This window comes from Bos indicus, chromosome 4 (genome assembly GCF_029378745.1).
Source record: "Bos indicus isolate NIAB-ARS_2022 breed Sahiwal x Tharparkar chromosome 4, NIAB-ARS_B.indTharparkar_mat_pri_1.0, whole genome shotgun sequence".
NCBI lineage: Eukaryota > Metazoa > Chordata > Mammalia > Artiodactyla > Bovidae > Bos > Bos indicus.
In genome coordinates this window covers 22,923,180-22,946,539 of record NC_091763.1, presented here as the reverse complement: position 1 = coordinate 22,946,539, position 23,360 = coordinate 22,923,180, and the positions used below count along the sequence as shown (strand labels likewise).

General features: G+C 35.9%; 1 protein-coding gene across 8 annotated transcripts in view; it reads left to right on the top strand.

Moving 5' to 3' along the window:
- The window catches only part of DGKB (diacylglycerol kinase beta), an 870,186-nt gene that overhangs the window by 642,239 nt on the left and 204,587 nt on the right, over positions 1-23,360 (top strand). For all 8 annotated transcript variants that reach the window (XM_019958478.2, XM_019958484.2, XM_019958481.2 and 5 more), the window contains 2 exons: positions 11,514-11,604; positions 21,820-22,015. In XM_019958478.2, the coding sequence (XP_019814037.1) occupies positions 11,514-11,604; positions 21,820-22,015 (287 nt within the window). The remainder of the gene's footprint in view (positions 1-11,513; positions 11,605-21,819; positions 22,016-23,360) is intronic.

Below are 23,360 nucleotides of genomic sequence, written 5' to 3'. Positions count from 1 at the left end.
TACCAGCACAATGATTAATCCCCAAATAATAATCCCTACATCTGTCAATTAGTTCATATACAAGTCAGCCTGAATATTTTATATAAATTTTAGTATCTTGACTGGAAACAAAAACAGATCATGATATTTCAGGGAGTCATCTGGGTCCCTCAGGATATAAATCAGTGACAAAAAATGCAATCTAAATAGTCACAGATTTACTTATTCATGTGTTAGACTATATAATTCTTCAATTTGATTGAAAATATCAGTATTTTCAATATAACTCAAGTAGTCTGATTCCTATCCTTATCATTTTTATACAAATAACTAATGTGTTGGTAAAACCATCCCTCTATAGCATTGGGAAAAGGAGGATTGTCTCATTTTTAATTCCAGTGTGAGAGAAGTTTTAAGGTGAATAGCATTTTCAAAATGCACAGCTGTGGCTCTTGCTGCAGAATTGGAAAAGGACTGCTGATGTGTGAGGAAAAACAAAAGTAAAACATTAATATTCAGAGAGTAGAAACAAGTTTTATTAGAATTAATTTTTTTTTAAGTTGTGAAGCTGTGTTAGTCCTCAACAGAATATAGGCAAGGGAAATAATGCGTGAAGGAGCTGCTGCTGCTGCTAAGTTGCTTCAGTCATGTCCGACCCTGTGCGACCCCATAGATGGCAACCCACCAGTCTCCCCCGTCCTTGGGATTCTCCAGGCAAGAACACTGGAGTGGGTTGCCATTTCCTTCTCCAGTGCATGAAAATGAAAAGTGAAAGTGAAGTTGCTCGGTTCTGTCTGACTCTTCTCGACCCCATGGACTGAAGCCTATGTGGCTCCTCCATCCATGGGATTTTCCAGGCAAGAGTACTGGAGTGGGTTGCCATTGCCTTCTCTGGTGAAGGAGCTAGATAGGTGTAACTTTTTTTTCTTTATTTTTTGTAAGTTTTACAAAATAGAGTATCTAAAAATTCTTTAAGAGAAACAGATTAAAAATATAGCAAGGTGTAATATTTTATAATGATTCATCATTATTGATTGCAAGCTATTCTATGACACTGAGGATAGTAATAGAAAAGAATTAATTGGCCTTTCAATAATGAAAAGTAGATGTATTTTGCAAAAATATTCATGTAATCTTTTTCACATGTTGAATTCCCTATGTTTGAAACCAGTTTAGTGATTTCAGATGTCATTAGTATTTTAACATGCAAAGCAAATGCCATTAAACAGAGTTACTTAGTTTAATAATGTTGACTCCTTCTCATAACTGTCAAATGCACAAAGTTATAAATTAATTCATATTCTAGCTTTAAAGACTTGTCCATGAGTCAGGTCAGAAAACTGGAGCTGTTTTTTCTGTAAGTCTACTGAAACTATTAAATTTAGTTAAATTCCCTGAAACTAGGGAAATTCCGTGCTCAGTTGCTGTCTTGTTTGACTCTTTGTGACCCCAAGGACTGCAGCCTAGCAGGATCTTCTGCCCATGGGATTCTCCAGGCAGGAGTACTGGAGTGTGTTGCCATTTCCTTCTCCAGGGGATCTTCCTGACCCAGGGTTTGGACCCGCATCTCTTGTGTCTCCTGCATTGGCAGGCAGGTTCTTTACAACTAGTGCCACCTTGGAAGGCCTTATAGTTTTGTATTTAGTGCTTAAATACTTGATTGGCTTAGTGCATTCAGTAAAAGCAAATAAAACAGAGAAAAGAGAGAGACAGAGATGGAGACAAATATAACCAAGAAAGTCAACTGGCAAATAGTAGAAAGAAGAGGATATAGCAAGAAATTGTTTTATTATCTAGATCAACATACTCGATTTGTTATCAAGCTAGATGTCTTAGTGGCCTTTGAAGCTGTCTTATAGACATCTTCCCAGGGAGCAGTATGTTGACTGTGTGATCCTAGCCCAGTCTCATCCTCATTTTTAGAAAATGGAAAAATATCATTGTATCATGGCACCCAGAAGTGACCTTAATCTTCTTCAGGGCTCTTAATCACTTGCTGAAGTTACCATATAATAAAATGTATGAAGAAGTGAAGTGAAGTGAAGTTGCTCAGTCGTGTCTGACTCTTTGCGACCCCATAGACTGTAGCCTATCAGGCTCTTCCCTCCATGGGATTCTCCAGGCAAGAATACTGGAGTGGGTTGCCATTTCCTTCTCCAGGGGATCTTCTCGACCCAGGGATCGAACCTGGGTCTCCCGAATTCCAGGCAGATGCTTTAACCTCTGAACCACTTAAAATAGGAGGAAAATAGTGGTGATTCCTCTCCAGAGTAAAATGAACAGTTCCATAATTCAAGACATCATATTCATGATATCAAAATCCATGGAATTTCAGAATAGCTCCAGATTGCTTATTAACTATGGTATTAGAGCAAAGGAAAGGGATGGGTCTCAGACTCGGGAAAACCCGGCCAATTTCCTTCCTTAAAGAAATCTGCTGTTCCTTTTTAATGTGTTCACTCTTATTGCATCCTATGAACCTCCTTTTTAGAACTTATCACATTTGATATTAAATCATTTCATACACTTTTTTTTTCCTAACTAGAAGTTAAGTGTAATGCAAGCAGACACTTCCATCCTGTGTACAGATGTAATCCCATTGTCTGTCACAGTTCCATGTCTAGAGTTAGATTCAGTTCAGTCGCTCAGTCGTGTCCCACTCTTTGCGACCCCATGAATCCCAGCACTCCAGGCCTCCCTGTCCATCACCAACTCCCGCAGTTCACTCAGACTCACATCTATCGAGTCAGTGATGCCATCCAGCCATCTCATCCTCTGTCGTCCCCTCTTCCTCCTGCCCCCAATCCCTCCTGGCATCAGAGTCTTTTCCAATGAGTCAACTCTTCGCATGAGGTGGCCAAAGTATTGGAGTTTCAGCTTCAGTATCATTGCTTCCAAAGAAATCCCAGGGCTGATCTCCTTCAGAATGGACTGGTTGGATCTCCTTGCAGTAGGTGTTGAGAATATGGATAAATGAATTTTTCCCCATAGAGAGCAGAAGTTTCTCTACTTTCCCCTGACATTCAGAGTTAGGCATGGAAACTTCCTAATTCCTGCATCTGTAGTGCCTTCCTCTCCATGGACAGAGCCTGGCAGGCTACAGTCTGTCTATAGGGTCACAAAGAGTTGGACATGACTGAAGAGCCTGACCACACACACACACCTCTTTTTGCTTTTATACATACTGAAGGAAATTTTTGTATTAGGGACATTTTCTGTTTATGAATTCCACAATCCACTGAAAAGAAGTAGACCTTTATTTTATATCGAGGCATACAAACCTTCATTAGAGTTTCACTGTCAACTTCAGCTAGGCTGTGTAAAGGTGTTCCTATTTATATTAGTGAGAGATACTCTACCTTAAATATTTCTGTACATCATCTCAGACATCATGGTCTATTTTATTAATTCAAATATCATTGACTCGATTTCTAAGTTTTTGGATATGGGACAGAGGAAAGTGGGAAGTGTGAACTTACCAGCTGGTTTCTCGTCTATAACTCCGATAAGAGTATTAGTTGCAAATTAGGAACACTTCAGAAAGGGGTGGTTTGTGACTTTTTCCCTGAGGTTATTTCAAGTATATAAACATAGAAATCATTCCTTAAAATTTAAGGTGATAGCTTTTCAGGGATATTTGCATGTCTAGTCACAAGATAAGCACAGGGAATTACGCTAAACAGAAATGCACTACCTGCTGCTGCTGCTGCTAAGTCACTTCAGTCGTGTCCGACTCTGTGTGACCCCATAGACGGCAGCCCACCAGGCTCCCCCGTCCCTGGGACTCTCCAGGCAAGAACGCTGGAGTGGGTTGCCATTTCCTTCTCCAATGCATGAAAGTGAAAAGTGAAAGTGAAGTCTCTCAGTCGTGCCCGACTCTTCTCGACCCCATGGACTGCAGCCTACCAGGCTCCTCCATCCATGGGGTTTTCCAGGCAACAGTACTGGAGTGGGGTGGCATTGCCTTCTCCGAATTCACTACCTTAACTCCCTTAATTCAGTTACCACAAAATTTCACATCTAGAAAAATTGTATTGTATAACAAATATATATCTCTTTGGGGTTTTCCAAATATCTCACTGGTAATAATATTGTGAAAATTCTCTTTTGAACTATAATGGACAGTGCTGTCAGTGTGCTTTTGGCTACAAGTAACAGAATATATGAAGTAACTAATGAGCTTATTTACCAATCTCACATGAGTGGAGAGCCAGTAATAGACTGCAACCCCATGGACTGTAGCCCACCAGGCTCCTCTGTCCGTGGGATTCTCCAGGCAAGAATACTGGAGTGGGTTGCCATGCCCTCCTCCAAGGGATCTTCCTGACTCAGGGATCAAACCCAGGTCTCGAACATTGTGGGCAGATTTTTTACCATCTGAGAAAGAATGAGCCTTGCTTTCACATTCTACATGTCTCTTTTTTAGAATGGAACATCTCTCAGGTCCCATTGGTCTGCTCTAGATTACATTGTCACCTTTAATTGACTCATTTCAAGAAAGGGGAGTTAAAAATACTTTTAAAATAGAAATATGAACAAAAGAGTCATTTAGTGATGATCACCCATCTGACCTCTAACATTTCCCGGCTGCTGCTAAGTCACTTCAGTCGTGGCTGACTCTGTGCAACCCCAGAGACGGCAGCCCACCAGGCTCCCCCGTCCCTGGGATTCTCCAGGCAAGAACACTGGAGTGGGTTGCCATTTCCTTCTCCGATGCATGAAAGTGAAAAGTGAAAGTGAAAAGTGAAAGTGAAAAGTGAAAGTAAAGTTGCTCAGTTATGTCGGACTCCTAGCAACCCCATGGACTGCAGCCTACCAGGCTCCTCCGTCCATGGGATTTTCCAGGCAAGAATACTGGAGTGGGGTGCCATTGCCTTCTCTGAACATTTCCCTAATGGCTTAGAAAAAAGGTTTCATGTGATGCTGCATTCATTATTATATTTAATAAGAGGCAGTATGAGAACAAAGGTAGAATTTCTGAGTTAGATTTTGCTGCTTCCCATATTAGGTTGGGTGAGTGACTTTAAACCTCTTTGGGTTCACCTGTGACAGTGCCATGCTGAATGACAATACAAATATTACTATCACAGATTCATTTAATCTCCCTAACAATTTTCTTTAAGAACATTTTATGATTATGAAATACTTATTTTAATAATAGAGATCTAGTTGCTATTAAAAGATACTAAGTTCTAAACATCTTAAACACCCGTTTAAACACATTTGATTTAATTATTAATTATCCTTGTTCTTTGAGGTCTTACTATGTATTTATATATAGATTTTAGATTTTTAGATTTTGGATTTTAGAATTTTAGATTCTGTAATATGACATTCAGTTCAGTTCAGTCACTCAGTCGTGTCCGACTCTTTTCGACCCTATAAATCACAGCACACCAGGTCTCCCTGTCCATCACCAACTCCTGGAGTTCACTCAAACTCACATCCATCGAGTCGGTGATGCCATCCAGCCATCTCATCCTCTGTCATTCCCTTCTCCTCCTGCCCCCAATCCCTCCCAGCATCAGAGTCTTTTCCAATGAGTCAACTCTTCGCATGAGGTGGCCAATGTATTGGAGTTTCAGCTTCAGCATCAGTCCTTCCAGTGAATATCCAGGACTGATCTCCTTTAGGATGGACTGGTTGGACCTCCTTGCAGTCCAAGGGACTCTCAAGAGTCTTCTCCAACACCACAGTTCAAAAGCATCAATTCTTCAGCACTCAGCTTTCTTCACAGTCCAACTCTCACATCCATACATGACTACTGGAAAAACCATAGCCTTGACTACACGGACCTTTGTTGGCAAAGTAATGAATGTCTCTGCTTTTGAATATGCTATCTAGGTTGGTCATAACTTTCCTTCCAAGGTGTAAGCGCCTTTTAATTTCATGGCTGCAGTCACCATCTGCAGTGATTTTGGAGCCCAGAAAAATAAAGTCTGACACTGTTTCCACTGTTTCCCCATCTATTTGCCATGAAGTGATGGGACCAGATGCCATGACCTTCGTTTTCTGAATGTTGAGCTTTAAGCCAACTTTTTCACTCTCCTCTCTCACTTTCATCATACTGCTTTTATACTTTTCCATTCTAACACTCCTAATTCTTTCTAGTGCAGGTTGCTCAGTCGTGTCTGACTCTGAGTCCCCATGGACTATAGCCTGCCAGGCTCCTCTGTCCATGGAATTCTCCAGGCCAGAATACTGGAGTGAGTAGCTGTTCCTCACCCAGGATTTGAACTGGGGTCTCTGGCCTTGCAGGTGGATTCTTTACCAACTGAGCTACCAGGGAATCAAAAAGCAGGAGAAAGAACATTAGGAAAGAAATAATTGTTTTCTCTGTTAAGGAAGAAAGTCCTCTTATATAAAAGTAGTGTTATATAACCACATATTCTTTTTCTTTCTTCCAGAGAATTAAAACATACTAAAATATTCAATCTTTGAGAGCAGGTTTCACCTTACATATGAGCAACTTTAATCTTATACAAGTAATTCAGGTTAAAAATTGCATTTTTAGACTACCCATCTCTTTTGTTTTTACATACTAAGTTAGAATGTTTTATGATTCTGTCTGAAGTTTCTGTAGCATGTTTCATTGTCTCCTGAGGGCTTAACAAGTGTGCCTTAAGGATGCACATTAGATACAAGCATTTTTATATGTCATTTCAAAAAATGTATCTCTACCTGTTGTTTGCAAATATGAGGAAAGTTTGCTGTCTTCCATATGAATATAAAGTGACTCCACTGTAGTCATTACAGCCGTGTTTCTTCCTTACGAACTAGTATTATCATCATTATTCTTTTGCTATGAGAGAGTATAACTTCCTATTTTAAAAAAAAAGCATAGATTTGAGGGTTTCAATAAAATGTAGTTCTTTTTATAAGATATAATCATATTAAGAGTAACACCTCACCTCGTTTGGGAATGAATGAGTAACCCTATTACTTGTGTTTGTTGTAACGTCTCTTGGCAGTGAAAAGCAAACCTGATCTGAGTTTTATGACATAGTGCACCACTTTCAACACTTACCCTATTGCTATAAGTCAACAGTGCCACATCTCTCATCACCAACATTGTTAGCCAAATTCAAAATTCCTGTTTCTAGAGTATTCCATCAAATTGTGAGACTGAATTTTTATTATTAAAATAAAGTTATTGAAATGTCAGAAGCATTGTTCTCCATGGAAAATAATTTTAAAACAAGTTTTGAAATGACTTTGAAATGCTTACATAACAGGATAACAGGGCAAAAATGAAATCAAGCTAATATAAATGAGGTTTTTGAAGCATGCTTAATGAGTAAAAAAATATTCATTTAAAATCCATTTTGACTAAGCTACTGAGGGCTTCATATTTTTGCTTTCATTTGAAAAGCAAAGGTCAGAATTTTATTTTATCTGATGAGCATGTTATTCAGATAGTATAGATATAATCCCTTAGCTATGGATGTCTGAGAATGGATTCAGGTGTCTATTCAGTTTTACACATATATAAATGGTCTTCCAGTATCTCCTACATCACCACTAAATACATGAAAAAAAAAAAAAAAAAGCACACCTGTGAAAGAAAAAAAATTATATTTAAGAGTAATTTGACTGAATTAAAACTTTTTCTGTGTTTATGACTTTCAAGTTTGCTACAGTAAGGTAAATGAAGCAATTTCACCCTTTTTATGTTGTACTTTGCTAAAGTGAACTTCATATCTAATTAGGTTCTTTGGTATTCTTTTTCGGGAATTGCACTGGCAGTTCATGTTTTGCTTGTTTTGTTTTATGTTTGCTACATTATCATTACTTAGCAGACAAAAGTTTTAAAAAAAATTGTAAACCAGGAAGACAAGTTCTAAGGTTAAATATATTGCTAGAAATTAAAATGCCTATTTGAACAAAACTTGTGGAACTAAATATTACCTACATTTCATTGTGACAAGAATAATTGTCTTTCTGAGCAATATCTCTGATAGTTCACATTTTCCTGAGAGTGTGTAAAAGAAGCAAAATTACTGGTAGCAAGAAAAATAAATGCCTGGCAAATGAATGTCAATTTCATTTTTACCTGAACATCTGGTAGCCAAGCACTTTAAATATTAAACTGAAGGCTGTAGATCTACAATTAAATTCATTGAAATAGGATTTAATATATTAACAGCTTAAAATTATAATAGTATGAATAACTGTTTTTTTTTTTGGAGGACTTATGTCATCATACCTGTAATCACGAAACTTGTCTAAGGATACAATAAATTTGACTGTGGTGTGAACATTTCATAGGGGGTTAAATGTCCTGTTACCTTGTTCTTCAAATCCAAAGCTATATGTTTCCTCTGACAAATTTGAGTTTGAATTATTTGGATCATTTTCTAATGTGAGTGATAAAAATAAATAGCATACATGCTTAAATGTGCTTTTTGCATTTCTACAACCTAAAAACCAGTTTGGTGGAAAAAAATAAAATTTAACAGCTTTTAATTTGTCATGTGGAATCTGATCCTATGTGCTTTTTATTGCCTCCATATATTTATCTAAGTGAAACATAAAATGGTTGTAATAATGGAGAATTTAAAGCAGCTTTTGCACATGAGCAGTAATGCTAACTAATATGGTGAATAAAGCCTGAATGTAAATTCTCAGAATTTCTGTTTCTTGTGATGTGTTTGCTAAAGTAAGTATATCTTGGTTAGCTTATACAATCTCCTCATCATCCCGGTTAAGCTATGAAGAACTTTGGGAAAAAAAGTTGGGAGTAATCATTTACATGCAATTTGAAGTCATGTATATAATTTTCAAACTTTAATACAGTGAAGTTTGAAAATATCACCAAACCTGTCAAAATGTAGACTCATGAACTCATAGCCCCCCTCTTTTTTCCTGGAGTAATACTTTGATATCCCCACATATACCCCCAGAGATAACCCAGGTATGGCAGAAATTAGTGTTATCTAATACTACCAGTTCGTATTGATGCACCCGAATTTATGTCTCTTAAACTGAGCCTCTTCTTCCACTTTCCTTGCCCCTTGGTTATTTTTCACCTGTGCTATTCCAGTTACCACATTTCTGTCCATAGCACTAACAGTTCGACATTGCCACTCAGTTATTCATTTCTGTGAGTTTTATTTTATCCATATAACAAGACTGGCCACATCCCTCCAGTGCTAACAGACTTCTATAGCATCCTGTAAATCTGTCATATCAAGTCTAAACCCCTTAACTTGGCATACGCCTAGTTAGCCCACGCTTAGGAATCTCTTTAAGTCATTCTGCACGTTTTTGTTTTTGTTTTTGTTTTTTAATTTGGAGGGTAATTGCTTTACAATGTTGTGTTGGGTTTCTGCCATACCACACTGGGAATCAGTCATGAGTGTATATATATCCCCTTCTTCTTGAGCATCCCTCCCTCCTCCCATCCCTACCCCCCAGGTCACACTGAACTCTTAACAACCTGCTCCAGAACTTGTCTCCCTTTCCTCCTGTTTGTCTTCTGCTTATCCATTATGATGCCACCTTCTCTTCTAAAGCTTTTTGGACCCTGGAGGTAAAAGCAGGAGATTCACCAAAGTGTTTCTTCACAATATTTCAGTCATATTTAATTTAGAGAATTCGCTTTTTAATTATTTTATATGCCCATAACCTTTAACATCCTGAGCTCCTTAGAGACGAAGATAATCATGTTCATAGTTGTATCTTTAGGATAAACACAGAATATAGAAGTGAATGTTCTCACTGAAAGTTGATTGCATGAGTGATGAATAAATGAATCCAGGAAGGTCTGGATAAAACATCAACAGAAAAGTATTATTAGAAAACTTTTTGAATGTAGAAAGACAATTCCAAATAGAAGCAGCATAAAATATATACTAAATAATATTCAAAGATTGTCTAGATACTATTTGATACTGAACAATGTCTTCCTATCAGTTTATTGAATGGTATCTTTTTATGATAATGGTGCATTAATAGGAAAATATTTTTAATTTTCCTAAACTTCAACCAATGTATAAAATTGTAAAACTACATTTATTCTATAAAGTAGACTGTTTTCATTAATTTAACATAAACATACATGTAGGCCTAGACCCACAGGTCTTACTGTTAAATGTTTGTCATTGTTTTTTCTAACTAGTTATCATCTATTTCTATCTACTCAGACATATGAAATCAGGCCATATGCAAGGAAGACAGTCTCGAGAAAAAGAATGATAATTCATAGTGCTAGAATCCTCTGAAACTTACCTTGGTTTTTAGATTATCGGCCTTAATATGGTGATTAGTGCAAGAAGGCAAGTGAAAGTTTTGTAAGCAAATAAACCTTGTAGGAAATTAAATATTATTGGATGTGTCTAGGTAGATAAGATTATTTTTATAATTCATATTTCATATCAGAGAACTCTATACAACACAGCATAACAATAAGTACTCCATGTCATTTTTTATAACAAGTAATAGTATTTGCATTAAATAGTGAGGTCCCTGCCAAGTGTCTTTTTTGATTGTCGAAATGCTTTACATTCTAATGTGAAAATCACATGTCAGTGTTTATAAAGAAAAAAATAATTTGCTGTTGTAGAGACATTTGAATATCATTATAAAAATTTTCTTTTGTTTTACCTTCATGTGTGAAAACATATATCTCATTTTACCTGTATTTTCTTCTAACTGAGGGCATGACAGTATGTTAGACTATGTATAATTAAAAACTGCAGCTTTTTGTGAAAATTAATTTTTAGATCCAGTACAAGATTACATAAAAATCTAGTCATCCTTTGTACAATTACTTTAAATGATCATTAATTTAATTACCTGTACAAAGAAACCAAGATATGGTCACTGATTTCTGGGAGAAAATAAATTTTGAATATCTTAATTCCAGATTAAATACTGTACTAATTTAAAACTATATTTTCTTCACAACTTTGTTTGCTGATAAAATATTGTTATTACTTCTTTAGTTCTATCAGGCTGTATCATAATTTCCCACTGCCATTCATGTAACAGAGGACAGTATCTTTAAATGATAATTGATAGTTATCTAAAAAATGCTGAATTTTACCCTGTGGATAACTATTTTTTTTCTGTTTAATATGCTTTCCAATCATGGTAATTTCTAGTCAATGCATAGCCATCTAGAAAAATTGAGCATATTTCAGTTCAGTTTCTTGAAAAAGGAAAAAAAAAAGATCTCATGAAAAGTCTATGCTTTTTTTTTTTTATCTTTCTCTTTATGGTTACACAGTGGCTGGTCTCAAATCAAGTTGTCTAAGAACTCGCTACAAATCATAAGCACTAAAACCATATTTTAAAATCTGAGCAACCACTATTATAGATCAACACATCCCTATAATCCCCTCCAGGACAATCACATAATTTGACAATAGCACTTAAACTTTGAAAATTATGTGAGCATTTTTTACATAACAGATGGTACATGTCCTCACACCTTTTCAATCACTCATAATACAAGACAGGTCTACTCAATTTTTAAAAATACCTTTTGTTATTAATAATTGCCTAAGCCGCTTCTTCCTTTCCTTTTTCAGAATGAAGAACAAATTTTGGTATTTTGAGTTTGGCACATCTGAAACTTTCTCAGCCACCTGCAAGAAGCTACATGAATCTGTAGAAATAGAAGTAAGAAAATGAATTCTCTTTATAATTCTATGAAATGGCTTGAGTGTATTAATTTGTTGTGATAGCCCATGGAAGAAGTTAGAATTTTAGCAATCCACATAGCTTTACCCAGTATTCTAAAATGTCATTTCTGTCACTTATTGAAAATCTAGCACTATCTGAAATACTAATGAAAAGCTAAGTGTGAGTATGCATTGTTTAATACAGCATAAAATAATTGAGAGGTGGAAATAACTGTAGATATCACTGGATACTGTATGGACAGAAAGCTGTAAGATAAAAGAAAGTACTTGAAGGGAAAGAAAAAAGTTGCAGAATACATGGAAAAAACATATTATTTTTAGGTCTCAATATCATATAACTTTTAAAAATACAGTTCACTAAAATTGTACTTACTTTCATGAATAAAGGTTAAAAAATATACTTTTCCATTCCCCATACCCATTCATTAGCTAGGTTTTCTCAGTTCCTGAGGTTGCCATTCCCCATTACATTTGTAGAAAGTGAAAAAGTCAAGAAAGAGAGTGAAGATAGCAAGAAAAGATAGACTTTAAAAAAGTTTGGAGCAAATATGTCTATCAAAATTAAATACATTGTAGGACTAAAAATTTGGAGACAAGCTATAATAGAAAATGACTTAGATTTATTTAGAGGATTTTAGGGGTTAAAGAAAAAGGAAAAGTTAAATTTTGATAAGTAGTAAAGACAAATGAACAGAATCATGAAACAAGGATGCCTAATGACTAGCTTATGTGAATTGAGAAATATTGGCTTTAACACTTTTCATTTTAAAAAGAAACAACTTGTCAGCTGAGACCTAAATCTTTAGTGGCAACTTTTCAGGTAATAAGTTTGGTAAACAAAAGCAGTTAGGGACCACAGAGAAATATGATCATCTGGCTAGGTTCTTCATTATCTCAGCTTTCTAATTTACTGTTAATAACAGCAAAAGTGGTACTAATTCAGACTATATCTCTTCGGACTTTTTCCTCATCATGATTGATAAATAAATCAAAGTATTACAGGTAGAATGGATTGTCATGGTACGGGAAAGGCCCTTCATGACTGAATCAGCTCATAATCCTGAAAAGGATTATTTTCACAAAAGGTCAAGGATTTGGGCTCAACATGGACTTTCTGTGATTGGTATTTGTGATGATAAATGTGTATATATGTTATATATATATATACTTATATAGCTATATGTGCATATAAATTTTTAAAAATTCATTATATAGTAGATCTTAAGTATTTCTGCCCTCAAAAACTGTTGTTTAAAGAAAATCTGTAGCAAAAGGCAAAAATGAAAAAGAAAAAATTGAAGTGTGGCTTTTGGTTGCTGCTGCTGCTCCTGCTAAGTCTTCAGTCGTGTCTGACTCTGTGTGACCCCATAGACGGCAGCCCACCAGGCTCCCCCCGTCCCTGGGATTCTCCAGGCAAGAACACTGGAGTGGGTTGCCATTTCCTTCTCCAATGCATGAAAGTGAAAAGCGAAAGTGAAGTCGCTCAGTCGTGTCCGACTCTTAGCGACCCCATGGACTGCAGCCCACCAGGCTCCTCCGTCCATGGGACTTTCCAGGCAAGAGTACTGGAGTGGGGTAATATAGGGTAAATACTGTGAAACCTCTTTCACTTCTCTTTACCTTCGCCTACCACTGAACGTAGATTGAACATAGACTGAACATAGATTGAAGAACAAAACTACCTGAGAGAGATACTTCATGCTCATGGTTAGGTAAACTCACTGTGGTAGTGATGTCAGTTCTTCTCAACTTGAACTAAAGATTTAATGCAATCCCCATATTCCAGCAAGTTATTCTGTGAATATCAGCAAACTGATGCTAAAATTTATCTGGAGAGTCAAAAGACCCGAATAGCCAAAACAAAATTGAAGGAGAACAAAGTTGGAGCACTGACATTATCTGTCTTTAAGACTTACTAGAAAATAATCAAAACAGTGTATGTTGGTGAAAGAACAGACAAAGCAAGGAAACAGATTGTAGAACCCAGAAATATATTCCCATAAATATAATCACCTGTTCTTTGACAAATGAGGGAAGCCAATACAATGGAGAAGAGAAAGTTTTTAAATAAATAGTGCTGAGATGACTGGAAATCACAGGCAAAAAAAAAAAAAAACCCTCTTAACAGGCCTTCACCTTTAATAAAAATCACTGAAAATGGATCACAGAGCTAAAGGTAAAATGCAAAACTCTAAAGCTTGAAGATAACATAGGAGGAAATCTAAATGGCATTGGATATAATGATGCCTTTTAGATATAACACCAAAGGCACAAAACAAGAAAGAAAGAATTGATAAGCCAGATTTCATTGAAATTAAACACTTCTGGTTTTTGAAAGACAGTGTCAGTAGAATGAGAAAACAAGTCACAGACTAAGAAATAATAATATTCGCAAAAGACATATTTGATAAAGAACTTTGTATATTCAAAACATACAGAGAACCCCTACAATTCAACAATAATAAAATAAACAACCCTATTGAAAACGGGGCCAAAGACTTTAACTGATACCTCACCCAAGGAGATACACAGATGACAAATGAGCAGGTGAAATGACACTCCACATCATATTTCATAAGGAAAATGCAAATTAAAACAACAATGAAATACTGCTACACAGCTATGAGGATATTGCTAAAACCAAAAGCTGGTGAGGATATGGAGCAATAGGGGGTCTAAATCATTTCTAGTGGGAATGCAAAGTGGTATAGCCACTTTGGAAGAGAGTTTGGAAGTTTCTTACAAAGCTAAACATGCCCTTACCACATGATCCAGCAATCCTACTCTTTAGTACTTACCCAGAGGAGCTGAAAACATATGTACACACAAAAACATGCCCATGGATGTTAATAACAACTTATTTAATAATTGTCAGAACTTGGAGGCAAATAAGAGGTCCTTTAGCAGATGAACAGAAAAATAAGTTGTGGTATATCCAGACAATAGAATATTATTCAGGGCTGAAAAGCTACCAAACTGAAAAGACATGAAGGAAACATAAATGCATCTTCCTAAGTGAAAGAAGTCATGGTGAAAAAGATATATGCTGTATAATGCATATGATATTCTGGAAAAGAAAAAACTATGAAGACAGTAAAAGATCAGATCAGATCAGATCAGTCACTCAGTCGTGTCCGACCCTTTGCAACCCCATGAATCGCAGCACGCCAGGCCTCCCTGTCCATCACCATCTCCCGGAGTTCACCCAGACTCACGTCCATCGAGTCAGTGATGCCATCCAGCCATCTCATCCTCTGTCGTCCCCTTCTCCTCCTGCCCCCAATCCCTCCCAGCATCAGAGTCTTTTCCAATGAGTCAACTCTTTGCATGAGGTGGCCAAAGTACTGGAGTTTCAGCTTTAGCATCATTCCTTCCAAAGAAATCCCAGGGCTGATCTCCAATTGCCAATTAAGGAGGAGGGAGGGAGGAACAGGCAAAGCACAGAAGTTTTTAGGGCAATAAAAATACTCTATGTGATATAATGATGGTGACTACATGTCATTATACATTTTTTCAAAGCCATAGAATGTACACCAAGAGTGAACCCAAATGGAAACTATAAACTTTAGATTATGAAGTGTTGAGGTAGGTTCATCAATTATAACAAATGTACCACTCGGATAGGGGATGATGACAGTGGGAGGGGCTATGCACTTGTAGAAACAGAAGTATACAGGAAATATCTGTACCTTCCCCTCAATTTTGCCATGAGCCTTAAACTGCTCTAAAAAGTAAAGTCTTAATTTCCAAAAAGAAAACACATCAATCTATCATACAGTAATATGCTAGTCACAAAGTGAAAAATGTTCAAGGAAAAGTTTATATCATATAGCAAAAGACATGTGATGAAAATAAGTATGGAAAACATTGATTTTAACATTACAAGTGATAAGATTCAGTGATTTTGTTCCACCAAGCTTTACGTCTTGAGAACTCTTTAGGGTCGTGTTTCTACATGTCCTCCAAGTCTGGCTTCCCAGCTCTACATTTACTGCCTTATTCTAGCCACCACCACGGTAGCATTTATTAAGTCAGAGCCAGTGCTGTGCACTCCTCATTCTATTGTTGTATATCTTGAAATACTGTTATGATTTGTATGCATTTATCTTACTTCTAAAACTTGGTTTGTGTGTGTGTTTGTGTGTATGGATGGTGATGTAAAATCTGCTTCTCTACTCACTTTTTAATGAATCCAGTCTATCATATTAGCAGAATATACGCCTTTGTACCCTCAAGGTTACTTCCTAATTAAATATAATAAAAACAGCAATTTGGAAATTTGATTCTGCTTGCTCTCGCTTCCTGTTTGGCCTAAAATTATACCAACTATGGTTTGAAAATATATAACAGAATAAAAGCACTTCAGTACAAGAGTACCTCAAGTAATAGATATATATTTTAATGACAGCTTCTTCAAAACAAACCATTTGCTGTGTGACCCTTTATTTCACACCTCTCTTTTATTTAGGAAGCTCTTTTTTTCCCCAAAGAAGGTGAATATTTGGAATAATGTTAATATCAAGGGGTAATAGGGTGTGCTGCAGTCCATGGGGTTGCAGAGTCGGACACGACTGACTGAACAATAATAGTTGATAATAATAATATTAAGATTTATCAATTATTAAATATACCTCATGCTTGGTGCTAAGCAATGCACATCCATTGCCTGATTTAGTCTTCCCCCAAATCCTTTCATTTAAAGAGATTCTATTGTTTCTCTACCGCAGAGACATATGAGCATTTTTTTTCATAATTTAAAAAAAGAATTGTATTGCTTGCTGCCAAAATATTTAAATCTAAGAAAACAAATCAGTTGGAGAATGAATACACACACACACACACATATTTTTGTTGTTCAGTCACTAAGTCGTGTCTGACTCTGCACCCCAGTGGACTGTAGCATGCCAGGCTTCCCTATCCCTCACTGTCTCTTGGAGTTTGCCCAAATACAGTGAAAGAGATTTAACAAAGGTGAAATTTTTAACTTGAAGAGTTTCTTATCTTCTAACTTCATAACAAAATATAAAGAAATTTAAAAATTAAATTAATAATTTAAATTTACAAGGTAATATATTAAAATCAACATTTATATTAAACTATCTGGAGCATGGATATGTACCTAACACTCTCATGTCGTCAACTGGGATTGAATCTTACGAAGTTCATGAATTTTTACTTTACTCTTTGTACCGGCAAGGTTCATGAGAGAATAAAATGCCCCATTCTCCAAAGTATTTCAGTCTTTTGGTATTTGGTGAGACTTGGGAGGATGTTATTTTAAGGCCAAAACTTCCATCCTCCAATCCTGAGCTTTGTCTTAATGATTAAGACATAAAACTTAGACATTTCCATAAAACCTAAATGAGTTCAAGAATTAACAAATTGCAAGAAGTGTGTCAGGGACACAAAGTTAATTAGCAGAATTAGAAAGACAAGATTCTGATTGACCAGTAACCCAGAAAGCAAAATTATTAAAGGCAGTAGTAAGGCAGATTTTCTGGAGAAGGAAATGGCACCCCACTCCAGCGTTCTTGCCTGGAGAATCCCAGGGACAGGGGAGCCTGCTGGGCTGCCGTCTATGGGGTCGCACAGAGTCGGACACGACTGAAGCGACTTAGCAGCAGCAGCAGCAGCAAGGCAGGTTTTCACAGCTTTGTCTATGCCCCATATATCAAAATCATCCTGGATCATATGTCAGCATGTACTTAGAGAACCTGAGCCCAGCCTTCCCCCTCCAAAAGACTATCTTGGAGTGGGAGAAATAAAACTTGCGGATGAATATTCTTTCTTAAACCCTGAATGAGGCATAGATGATGTATATAAAGCTATACATATTTAATGTAGACAACTTGATGAGTTTGGAGAAAAGAAATACTGTGGAATTATCATAATCAAAGCCATTAACATCTCATCACCTCCAAAAGTATCTCCTTGCCCTCTTTCTATATGTGTGCACATGTGTGTGTATGTATGTGCGTGTACACATAAGTGATAAGAATAGTCAAAAGATCTTCCCTTGCTTCTAAAGTTACACAGGTGTTGTTTTTTTTGGGGGGGAATGCAATTCCAGAAGCAAAAATGAAGGGAAACAGTAAGCTGTGGACCTCACCAAGATGATCATAGGAAACAAAAATTGAATTCATTAAGTCCAAAACAAACAAACAAAAAAATACCTCCTTATTCCAGGAAAAAATAAGAAATTTGGTGAGGGGGGTCAGACGGTGTTACCGTTTCATTAAGATAAATATATTTTATATTTTCTTACTGAGGAGGGTGAGGAAAAAATGAGACAGGTAAAAGGTAAGCAACAGGTGAAATTTCTATATTTACCTGAAGTTATTTTTAATAGCTTTTAGTGAGAAATTTAATATCCCAACTATAATTTCTGACTTTCACAGAATCTCCTAAAAAGAGGAACATGTAAAATTAAAGTGGCTTTCTGCTAATACTTACGGCTAGTGCTTGATATCTTGAACCCAAAGCACTGTTGTCATTCTCAGCATGCTCAGCAGCTGTGTATGTGCATGCATGGTACCAGTTTCTCAATATTCCTGTTTCCAGGTATGCGGTGTGCTTCCATCTTCCTCTCCTTTGCCTGCTGTCTCCCATTCCACTGTAAAAAAAAAAACAAAACTATGCGATTATCTGTAATCAGCACTTTTATCACCATCACCAGATTACCAGCTAATACTAAAATTGCCTAAAAGGCATTCTGAGTCCCTATATTACAGTGTGTTTTGTGGATAATACTTTTAAAATGCATTTCAAAAAACACGGAGCTTAATCACTGGTGAAATACAGAGTACACAGCCTTTAAATATCAGAAGTCCCGTTGAGCCACTTATGTGTATGTGTCTGTTTTAACTTGTAGATTTGCTGCTGTGGTTTTCTGTAAAACGTAATTCTGTGCTATGAATTACCTATAAGTTTGCAGAAACTCTTTTAAAAATCAGGTTTATTTAAGTCATTTTACACCATGCCATTTTAAACAATGAACAAAGCAATGTTTTACATTTTAGTAAGTAAAATTATGAATAATTTTATCTGACCTGGGCATAGAATTAAAGTCACTATGAAAAAATATTTACAGTTTATCATTAATCATATCTCATCAGATTTGTTGTGCACATTTATTGCTCTTCAAAGTTCTTCACAAGTTTTGAATGCTCATTAACTGAATCTCAAACACTAAAATCACATATAAAAATTTGTCTTTAACACTTCTATGTAGTATGGTGCATGGTATATTTATAATCTAGGATTAAAATATATTTGAAGAAAAATGTAAACCATTTTCTTTTCTTTTTGGTAAATTTGTCTCTAGAATAAGATCTTCCATTTCAAAACTGAAATGAGTGGACAGTGGCCTGACAACCTTGCACTCTGCAAATGACTCCTAGAGTACTATATGTTAATAACCTTTCTTCAACATAATAAAAATATTCAGGATTTATTGACTCACTGAGGCTGTTAGCTTTTAAATTCTTTTCCTCTGTAGCTACCTTTTTAAAAATCATAAATCTTCCAAGTGGATGAAAATATTATCTGACACAGTATTATAACTTGTTTATATTTCATAGCCTTCACTTCAGCTTTTATTTCCATGCACTCAAACTGGTATGCCACAACTCCTGGTCTCCATCAGAACCAGCTCTGGAAATTTCCAGACTAATCAACACAGTGTTAAAGCCAACAGACGAAGGTAGCCTGCGGTCAAAAACTAGTGGAAACAAATTATTAATAAATAGGCATTTATGTAAGAACATTGTCCAGTTTTCATAGGAACCTCAGTGTTCTTCATCGGTCCTTCTTCTTTGGGATTTCTTAAGGAGTTTTTCGACTTTTCAGAGAGCTGCTTACTATTTCCTTAAACCTACACGTGACAAGACTATGGAGAGTGAAAACATGAATAATAGTCTACACTGATGTTTTTAAGTTGTCACATGTGATTCCCTGAGTTCAATTAAAAGCAAACAAAAAAACCTATTTGCAGCATGCTCTCCTTTTCTGCAGATGAACAAAGGAATGCTCCTTCACTAATTCTGAAAGTAACTTGTCACAGTGGGGTTCGGAGGCCTAGTCAAATAATTGTCTTAGCGTACTGCCTGCTGTGTTCAATATTGAGTGAAAATGGAAGCCAGGCCCCAACTCCAGCTTATTTCACAATTCTTCTGTTATTTAAATGATTTTAGTCAGTTTGGGGGAAGCCAGACCTTTATAAATTAACAGCAGGGAAATACCAAAGGTGTCAGATTGCATATTTATCATCTTTTTCGTGTAATACTTAAATATGTATTAAGAAGTGACTGACATAAATTAGGCAGATTTCAGAAGCCACAGGCCGTGGCTTGTAGAGGACCCCCTTCTGCTTGACATTTCATCCTTGTCAAAGATCAAATTATTTTAATTTAGGCTGCAAATTATAAGGAATGAAGACTTCTTTGTGGGAATTCCCTGTGGTAATCTGACTTTTGTTGTTACTGCTGCTTGTCAGTGTGCAAAAGATATAATATGCATGCAAATAAGGTTAAAAAATATGTACTATCTAATTATCCAGCCAGTACATTCCACTTGAAGACGGTGGGGGGCCTGACACACAGTATGTGTTTGATTCATGGAGGCCTGCAGGGTATTTACACAAGATTACTTTTAATTATGAAATTAATATCTGTTTATCTAGAATATATAGCAGTAAGTGAGTGTACACATGAGCAGAATTCTTTAGTAAAAAGAAATCGTCTTAATTTAATATATGAAAAGAAGAGGGAAAAAATCAGTTGTTTCTAAGGCGGAAAAGAAAAGCATCACCCAGATCTTGGTTTCACCCTCGTTGAAACAAATTGAATGAAAACTTGGCACCGTCTCTAGAATTTGTTTCTAGCTCCTCCAAGTAGGCTCAAGATGTGTTGCTTTATTTCACAGTTTTTATATCTTAGTGAACAAGATACAGTGTTAGATTCAGTATGATCAGGAAAATGTGGGAGAAGAGAGGTTTGTGGTTTTTTTCATTGTTTTTTACAATTTTTTTGTTGTTTTTATAATTTTGGTGGCAGATTATCTCTTCTGAGTTCAAAAATCAATGATTACTATTTGAAAGAAAATGATGAAATTATGTCCACAGTTTTTTCTGTAATAAAAACACAGCAAATAAACAATCCCACTGAAGCTATACTTTAATATGTGAAGTTCATATTCCTAACAATATTTACTTGTAAAGCATAGGGTTACTTACTGGTAAAGCAAGTTAATCTGCTCATATTAACTTCTAACTGAAAATGGCAGAGGAATATCTGGGATATATTTATAAACTACTCCAATGATCGTTTTAGAAAACCCAAAGCAAATGAATAAATAATAATACTTTAAAAATACAGTATGCCTTGTCACTTTCCACCCATATCCATCAGTGGAAATGTATAGAAAATTTGAAAAATAAACAGTGACCATTCTGAATAGCGTTGTCTGGTAGAATGTTTCCTATTTTGCACAGTCAGAAGGGTGAAGGATGTCTTATCACCCAGCAAACAAAAAATCTGGCTGGACTAACTGGTTTCATTTTTCAGTCTTTTGTTACCGCAGTTCCTAGTAATGATAGGATGGGAATTCCTTTTACTGAGGCTGATCTTGGCATTTCCTTTGCTCAGCCTCTCTGCTCCTCCACACTCATCTAAATAGCTGTGATCTCTCTGCCTTTGACACTGTGCTTGGGACTTAATCTAGTCCAGGGAAATATCCTTGGCCACTTGAGTGTAATTCATATCTCTTTGAATTACCTTCTCTTTTCGAAAGTCTTTAAGCCACTTCTTTCTCTGCTCCCCAAAAATGAGACCCTGAATTATGAATTCTGTTTCTTAATTTTTCCCCAATAAAACCCTGGAGTGTGTTCTAAATAGGAAGCAGTCATTACAATTTCAGTCTGAAATGTCACCAAGCTTAACAGAGTCAACCTCTGTAATGCATTGGAAATCTGCAGCTCATTATATGTGCAGACACTAAAGTGTGCCTTCCAAAGGTGTTCTGTAAACAAAGATACATCAATGACTTAATTTGATCATTTTTAAAGACTATTCATGATACCTGGTAAATGTTATTGACTGCTTTATCTTTTATAAAGATTAATTTAGAAAGGATAAGATTATAGATTTAAAAATTCTTACCAAATTGTTTCTGTTCTTTTCATCTTTCTGATCAGTGTGATGGAGTACAGATTGATTTAATAAACATCTCTCTGGAAGGAATTGCTATTTTGAATATACCCAGCATGCATGGAGGGTCCAATCTTTGGGGAGAGTCTAAGAAAAGACGAAGCCATCGCCGAATAGAGAAAAAAGGGTCTGACAAAAGGACCACGCTCATAGATGCCAAAGAGTTGAAGTTTGCAAGTCAAGGTAAGTTTTCTAACATTTAATTGTTAAGTGGCTTAATAATCAGCTCTTGAAGGCTACTCTAAAATTAAAGAGTTTTCCATTTCCCTATAGCCTGTATATTTATGTGGTTATATTTTTAATGATATTAGATACACAAGTGAGATTGTTATATCATAATAGATTCTAAAAGTCATGTAACTGTCTATTTTTTCATGGACTTTTTCTCTTTATTCTCCTTTTCTGGATATAGTTCTTTACACAGGAAGTAAAATGTATGTGAGTTTTTAGTAGATTATAATATAGGATGTGTTATACATTAAATTCTAGAATGTGATCATCTTGGTTAAGATGTTTGAGTTGCTATAACCAGGGCCTAGATTAACACTTTTCCTGAGGTGTGTTGCAAGTTTTATTCTTGGCTTTCTTACATGAAGCTGTTGTCATAAACATCATATATAATGGCATGTTTAAATATCCCATGGTCAGTTTTGATTATCTGCTTCTATTTTTCCAGAAATTTAGTAAAACTTGGAATGCCTGGAAAACAAAAGGTAAAGGGCTAACAAATAGGGTGCAATAGTGATGGATTAATTTTCAGTTCCACTGAAATAGAGTTCACCTTGGGACATGACAACTAATTCTTGTTGATAGATTTTACATAGACACCAAATTGGTGGTATTCTAATAATTGATCATGTCCCAGTTTATGTATCCATACTATTTTTTTAGCCTTCTAGAATCTACCTAAAACCACTGATGGCATTCAGATGGCCAAGAAAACATATTGGCCCAGCCGTGTGTAGCAAAGACAAAATGGGAAGTGGTTACAAACTTATGGGATAAATAAAGTAAATAAAAATTTGTTTTTTAAATAAAGAAAGAAAACGTGAGCATGGTTGATCAGCTTGATGCTAGTGGGAAATAGCTTCATGTTTTGGTGTCTTCAGGTATCTGATTCAAGTTTCAGTAGAGACTTCTGTAATGTGGAATTTAGTGACCATGAAGGTGGAAAAAAACTGACGAGGAAGCAATTAAGTATCCTCTTGAAAGTGTTTATTACAACCTGCCAATAACAGAAAGTTTTTATGCCTATTAAATGCATTGGCGATCCTAAAAAGACAAATCTTATAGAGTTGTGGAATTTAATGCAAGAAAGTGTGTACCAAATTAATTAAAAAGCTTTATATTCAGAATTAATATAACTGCATGAAAACATGGAGAAAAATGGTTTTTGGAGAGATACATAGAAAAAAATGAATCAATTTGTGCTATATGAATTTTAAAATGAGGGGAATTAGGTATAACTATTTCTAGGAGTTGTTGACACTAATAATGTAGATTTCTAAAAAGATTTCTAAAAAATTTC